The following is a 7,666-nucleotide window of genomic DNA, read 5'->3' as shown; positions in this document are numbered from 1 at the left end:
TCTGATCCCTAAATGTATCTATGTAACCAATTCTGTATAGACATTTCGAATCGTTGTGGATTAGTATGGCATGTGAAGAATGCATAATAGGAAATGCTTATCCTGTCGACGCAAACACTATGGCTACGGTTGAAGTTGATACGATCCCCACGTGTTTCACTTTTAGTCACAGTTGTTATATTCCTAGATATAACAGCGTTATGTACTGCTTACTCGTTAATGTTTTGGGCAATGGTAGTCGGCTCAGGTCATTTAAGGGGGCTCGCAGGTCTAAATCAACTTTTTTTTTAATATAGGATTTCGCAATTTTTTTTCTATGATTAAACATTGTCTTATACCTTATAGAAATATGAAGTAAAAATATGGGGTCACCGTTCATTTAAGCCCACAATCTGCCTCCGAAAGAAGCATACATTTTTGTTAATGTCCTTTTTTTCTGTTAATCTAATAGGAGAAATATTGGTAATATCGAAATAAAAAAAGAACTTAATTACAGAAATCGCTTAAATTTTACAATTGTTTAGTTTATGTACAGCTTGTTTGAAAACAATAATAAAAAATATAGGTCACCGATGAGTCAAAAAAGATATTTCAATTTTAACGTCAAAAAATGACATTTTTGCACCAAAGGGAGATAACTTGGAGCATTTTAAATGATATAAACATTTTTAAAGTCATCTGTGGCCAAACCAAATCGATTTGTCTTGGTTATGTTTGTACCATACTATAAATTAATAACTAATAGTGTAATAAATAAAATTTGTATTGAAAAAACAAATGTTTAATGTTTTGCTGAATATTTTGTACCCGCGAGCCTCCTTAAATGGAATAGAACTTATTTTATTGTTAAAAAGCAATGCTTTATTTTTTTGCTTAATTCAAGAAAAAAAATAATCATTTTGTAAAACAGTACACATTAATGTTAAGGATGTAACGAAATGTCTGTTGAAAAAGATATAAAAAGAAATGAATTTTGCTTTATCAGCTACAAACTTTACCATAACAGTCTCATTTAAGTCCTTTGACAGACCAAATCAATATGTAATGCCTTATGTATTGAAATCGCAGATATATATATCAACAGTTGTTCTTTAAGTCAATTATTCAATACTAGTTGTATATAAAAATAAATGTATACGAAAATAACACATTGATTTTATATAAATTTACTAGTACGAAATACTGTCTGCAGGGTAATATATTAATAGGCAACAATAATAACAATCAAACCGATAGTTCTTAAAACTCACCATCAATGTAATGTCATAAGATTAGTGTTAACATTCAATGTAGACCAATCAAGGATGTTTATCTAGGTAAAACGTGCACGCATGGAAGACGAACTAAAGGAGTAAGTTCGGTAAGGGCCATATTTGGCCCCAATTATAAAGTTCATAGTTACAAGACAATAAATGTTTTAAGTTACCTTAAAGACATGTTAGAAAGTTAAACAGAACAGTTTTTGTCAAAGTTTAATTCTAACACGTTGATTTTTACACCCAAAAAAGGTCAAGATCAGGGATTTTGGTGAAATTTGACAAAATCAGCCATATTTCAACCAAATAAAGGACCAGGAAACATAGAGCGCAGGCGTCGACAAGCTTAAGATTCAAATAAGACATGTGAAATGTCTTCACAAACATTATTATAAAAGATCTTTGTTGTCGACGTATGCGCTCTATGTTAGTGAGGCCCATGCGTATTTGTTGAAAGCTGCTTGATGTCATACTTCATAACCATACCACATTTTTATTTATTATAACTTGCAGCTCAAATTTGAATATCTGAGAGGCAAGCGTGCACAGAACAACTCTGCAAAATTTCCTGGTGATATCTTAAATACTTTTAAAGATATGAATGTTTTAAATTGGCTTCGGAGGCGATTTTCGTCTATTTTCAATTAGCCAAAAAGTGAAAAATGTCCATTTTAAAACTTTATTCAACAAAAAAGTAAAACACCAATCATACACCAAATAACAGTTTCATATACAAATATAAGCAAAGTGATGAAACAAAATACATTATGCAAGTGAGTATTAAAAGAAGGAAGATACATGGTTCTATATATGTGAGAAAATCAAATATCAAAGTATTAAAAAAAACTAAGTTCATGTGTCCATATTTTTTTTTTTTATTTCAATGAAATATAAGACATTATTGTTAAAATAATGTCATATTTATCACCAAATGACAGAATCTTACTATGAAAATCATTTCAGTAACTGTATCTTATCTAAATAAGCAAAAATAAAATTTTGATAATATCAAAGGGAGGTAATATATATTACAAAATTTGTAAACTTTTGCATTTTATTTTTTTTCTGAAATTCTATACCTCTAAATTCAGAGAAGCAATATTAAATATTAATGATAATAACTTCTACTTATTATTTGAAATAGAAGCTACAATAAAACATAAAGTTCAGAAAAAATTTGCAAAGAGTTTGAAATATCTTTACCTTGAATTAACTACAGACTGAACAAAAAATTTCAAAAAAATATTTTATATCTTGATTCGATTGCAATTTTATTAATCACTTTTTTAAATGAAATCATTGATATGATAGTTTGTATTATTCTATATCTCATCAATTCCTTTTCAATAAATAAATGAATGAAAATTTCTTAAAAAGGGGAGATCATTTATTCTCTTGGAATTCTTCAAATTTCAAAAATATGTTAAAAGTTTTCTTTTCACAATACAAGTTATATAAATATATATTTCTTTTAAACCTGAGTTACATATGAATAATAATTACTAATTGAATGTAAAGAAATATGGCATAAATAAAACATTTAGTGATACCCTGCCATGTACATGATGTATTGGTTGAAAAAAGGGGGGTGGCAAAAAATAAAAATATGACATAACTTGATCTAGCTTAAAATTTAACTTTAATTGCTATTTATTGTACTTAACATTTATACAGAGTTTCAAAATAAATCATTCATCTTTTGTAAAGTTATTTTCTCTGAAAACCACTGGGGGACGGATGCACGAACAGACAGATGGACACAAAACTGCATTTTTTGTTCTGAGGGTATCACAAAATATAACCCCACTATGTGGCGGGGAATAATAAAAGCACAAATAAAAAACATCATGAATATAAATATTAAAATATAAAATGCACAGTGTCATTGACATCAAAATATAACCACTACTACACATACATGTACTGTAGACTAGATTTTACATTTAAGACTAGATTTTACATTTAGACTAGATTTTACATTTAGACTAGATTTTACATTTAAAACATCCATAATTAAATGATAACTTTGCTAAAAAATAAACATTGCAAAGCTATTCATCAAAATCTAATGTTCAGCATTCATTTGTTCAATTTCATGAATTCATCAAAAAATAAAATTCAATACATCTGCATATATATGACAATATGTAAAAATAAAAGTGTTTGGACGGAGCATAATAAACAGACCGATTTACACATAAAATAGATTGGCACTGGAATAAATCAACAATAAAAACTCAAGTATTTGCAATTGGTTCTTTGGCACACATAAAATATAACAAACTTTTAAGTTGGAGTATGAAAAAGTTAAGCTATTACAATAAAACAGTTACAAATGAACTAGAGCACATGCCATATCCAATGTTTCTTCATCTGAAGAACTCCACTCATCATTTTCTTGAAAGAGTCCTTTTTGAGCTCCTTTTACATTTGACAAAGTTTCTTCATCAGAGGATTCCCATTCCTGTATTACTAATTGTTTGTTAGCTCCAATGATTGTTTTGAGGTGAAGAACCTGTTCCGTAGGACTGAGTTTATTGAAATTTTTTAAAACATCATTAGAATTCACATGCTGAACCTCGGCTAAAGCTCTCCATAATTTAACCTGCTTTAACAGTTGTGTCTTGTTCATGTTTTTAACAGATTTATTTTTACGGCACAGGTGAAGCTTAGCTTCTTTCAGACTTTCATCAAGTCTACGCTTTCGTTCTTGTCTTATCTTCCTTCGTTTAGCTATTTTTTGTGCTCTTTCCTCTTTATTTTCAAGAAATCGCTTTTTGATTTGTTCTATTCGTGTTCCTTCGTTTTTACGTTTTTGTGAAGCTTTCGTCATTGCTATTTCGCAAACATTCTGAATGGAGAGCTTTGAAGTCTTTAACCACTGTACAGGTTTATCTTGCTTTGCAGATATAAGACTGTTAACATTCACTGGGTTTGAAGATGGCGCTAGTTTCATTTGCCTGAAAAAATAAACATTTTTAAACAGTGTGTTCTTGACAATCAAATTTCACATATTATCATATAAAACCAGTTTAGATATGAATGGTTGAATTTTGTTAACTTCTTGACATGTAATAAAACGACTTAGCGGATGTTTTAAAATACCAGTTCACCAGTCCATACTCCTGGTTCAAGTGGTGTCCAGGTTGCTCATTTATTATTTTGGTTTAGTTTTATGTGTGTTATAATTTTAGGACCAACATATATATAATCACTAGATTTAGATATTGTATATGTTTATGTACATTGTTTATGTTTGTTGTTTTTTTTCTCTTTTTTTTCTCACTTTTCAAATATTTATCTGATGCATACGTTTAACTCAAAATTCAAAAACCATATACATGTATATACCTGTCCAACATTCCAAACATACTCTCGATTCGGTCATTTGTTGCTTCACCAACCGTTCGTGCTGCATTAAGCATATCTTGGGTTGGCTGTGCATACTCTCCACCAGGTAGGTGTTCAACTGCATGATCATGAAGTTTATCTTTCCCAGCTTTTGCCATCACTGTAAAAGACATTTTAATTAATTTTGTGGTAGTTTATTACAAATTCAAAAAGTACATTTAATATTCATTATGTGGCTGTGTCATGTGCATATGTACACAGTTAAATCTAATTAAAGAGCTGAAAGCTCTGAAGAAAAATGACGCCACTGTCTCTAATATTGGGATAGTTTTTATGCAAGTCTTGATTTTTACATACCGTAATTAGTTTAACAATGCAGCATGTATCGTAAGCATATAATTGATATTCGTATATGTGTGTGTGTGTGAAGTGAAGGTGACAACTGGCTGGTTTTTTAAGACAAATGAATAGGTCAAGACTAGCTGAATTGTACAAATAAATACCGTAGAAAGGCTTGTATATTTCTCACTGGTACATAGTCTGAATCTGAGTCCGTTCGCCTCCATTCACGTTTGCGCCCACTCATTTTCACCCCTTTCACTTTCACACCCTACATGTTCGCACCCAATCTTAATTGGTTTTGTGTTTAATAACTATGCAAGCAAGTGTTTTCTCATAAGTATAATTGTTGTCATTGTCTCAAAATAAAGTGAGACAGCAATTTTTTTTTTGTGTTGAATAAATCTTAATTATGTTTTGGATAAGGTATTGCTAAAAATAATAATAATCCCTTCTAAATAAAGTGGTATTTTGTCAACGTTTTATTTTGTGTTGAATAACTCTTAATCATTTTTGGTTAGTATATTGCTATAACTTGTTTCATTGACTTGTTTCAAAATGAAGTGAGATTCTGACTAGGTTTGTTTCTGCGTGTTGAATAAATTTTATCATGTTTTGGTTATATTAGTGGATTGCTATATTTTGGTTTCTATGTTTTATTGTTTCGTTTTTTCAGATCAATGAGACCAAGCTGTTAAAAACAATTATCTTTTGTGTTTTTTCCTTTAAAATCTTCAATGTTTTACTCATACCAAGCTATAAATACATTCAGTATTTACACCAAAGCAATTTAAAACAACAACCATAATTTTCCAATTATTCAACTTGAATTTGAATTAAAATTGGGCGTGAATGAGTAGAGTGTGAATGTGCGAACGTGTAGGGTGCGAAAATGTATTGGGCACAAACAGACCTGATGCCACACAGTCTGAACCCCCTTCTCCCACAAAATATTAAGTAAATAATCTTTTTGTTACTGCTATCAAAGGTCTAATGAAACTCAGATAGTTTCAAACATTTGTCAAAGAATTCTAGTCAAACTGGCACCTAGTTAAATTGGCACCTGAACGTCGTAGGAAGGCGTCCCAGAAAAATAATAAAATAGCCTTGCCAGACGTCATAATTATTTGGACTAATACATGAGATATTGTGTATTTTTCTGCATTATTTTAACCAGTTGAGCATTGTACAGGATTGTTGGTTTAATGCTGTTTAAACTTTACTGAAAAACAAACACCTTAAATTTGCTAATTATTTGGCATGAAAGTTTGATTTATTGAAAGGGACTCCATTTTATTTTAATAATTGACTTGTTTTTACAATTACACAAATTGTCTAATTGTTAAAACAACAGCTTTGGTAAGGGCTTCGTTGTTTACCTTTATACACTACATATTCACCGTCGTTTCGTGGTTTTCCAAAATACACAACAACATATTCACTATGTACTTGGTAACAGTAATTTATTAATTGAATAGAAAATATTATATCAAATATTATTGGATGCCGAATTGACGTCGAATAGGTGCCGATTTGACTAGATGCCAATTTAACCAGGTGCCGACTTGACTTGTACGTTTCAATTCCTCTGCGATCGTTTGCGGTATTTTCTTGAGAAAACCTATTTTCCATCATCAAAGAGAAGAAGAAAATGATTCTGGAACGCTTCATGATTGTTAAAATAAGTTTAATTCACTCAAAAACAATTTTAAAACTTGCGATTAAACAGGAAGTTTCCAAAGCACGTGTAAAGGAAGAAATTAACCGGTGAGAGTGGAAATCCGTATATGACAGATATCCCTATAGTACGACTTTGAAAGTAAAACAGTTCAATCCTTTTGTAAAACAATCTTTAATATACCTATCACATTAATGTTTGAATGGTCTTAACTTATTCAAACCATATAAGTCGGTATGAAACACCAAAACGGAATGAACAATAACCGATTACGTTTTGTAGTTTACAAATTCTAAAACTGGTTCCCGTCAAACTACAACACTTTGTTCGAGTGTAGTGGAATACAAGCAAAAACCAGTGTAAACTGGGTCCTGGCTGGTTTAATACTACACAATGATGCATAATGATAACACAAGCAGATTCCAGTTTGTTTGGAAAATAGGAAATACGAAACCAAGCGCGGTAGGCAGGGCAATGTAATGAAGTTCAGGTCGGCAGTTATGGAACAATGACTGCGTCATTTTCCAAAAATGAAGATACATTGTATGGTGTAATTGTCAACTATAGGTCACTGACGGGCTTCAACAATGAGCAATAATCTATGGAAATTCACCCATTTTCATTGATTTTTTCATGAAAAATCAATATAAGTACAACTTGTGACGTCATAATGAAACGCAGAAACGTAAAATTTTCAACAAAATGGTTTATGTCCTAGCTAGTCAATGTATTACCTATAATTTATCGTGATGTTGGTCGATAAATCCAAATTTGAAATTTACGCTAAAAAGAGGGGCCATTTTAGGACCTTATCGAACATACTCCTTTACCAGAGGAACACTCAAACTCACCATTCAAACTGATAACGCTGTTGCCAAAAAAAACAACAACAAATTAGACCGTTAGTTTTCTTGTTTGAATTGTTTTATGTTTGTCATTTCGGGACCTTTTTCAGCTAATTATGTTGTAGGGCTTTGCTCATTGTTGAAAGCCATATAGTGACCTAAAGTTGTAAATTTGTGTGTGATTTGGTCTCGAGTGA

General features: G+C 30.8%; 1 protein-coding gene across 1 annotated transcript; it reads right to left on the bottom strand.

Annotated features, from left to right (window-relative positions):
- Positions 1-1,921: 1,921 nt before the first annotated feature.
- On the bottom strand, positions 1,922-4,784 carry LOC139530039 (uncharacterized). The gene is made up of 2 exons (XM_071326077.1): positions 4,608-4,784; positions 1,922-4,216 (listed from the first exon to the last, which is right to left on the bottom strand). Exons 1-2 carry the CDS (start codon positions 4,778-4,780, stop codon positions 3,586-3,588), a joined length of 804 nt encoding a protein of 267 aa, XP_071182178.1. The 5' UTR covers positions 4,781-4,784; the 3' UTR covers positions 1,922-3,585.
- Positions 4,785-7,666: the final 2,882 nt, after the last annotated feature.

Source organism: Mytilus edulis, chromosome 7, assembly GCF_963676685.1.
Source record: "Mytilus edulis chromosome 7, xbMytEdul2.2, whole genome shotgun sequence".
Classification (NCBI taxonomy): Eukaryota; Metazoa; Mollusca; class Bivalvia; order Mytilida; family Mytilidae; genus Mytilus; species Mytilus edulis.
Note: the sequence above shows the minus strand (reverse complement) of the source record. Positions and strands in the feature narration are given on the sequence as shown.

What these genes read in the sequence shown, in the direction of transcription:
- LOC139530039 (XM_071326077.1), bottom strand. Translation starts at nt 4,780, where the DNA reads ATGTCTTTTACAGTGATGGCAAAAGCTGGGAAAGATAAACTTCATGAT. An exon ending in ATGTTTGGAATGTTGGACAG is followed by an intron (nt 4,217 to 4,607) that starts GTATATACATGT and finishes TTATTTTTTCAG; the next exon opens with GCAAATGAAACTAGCGCCAT.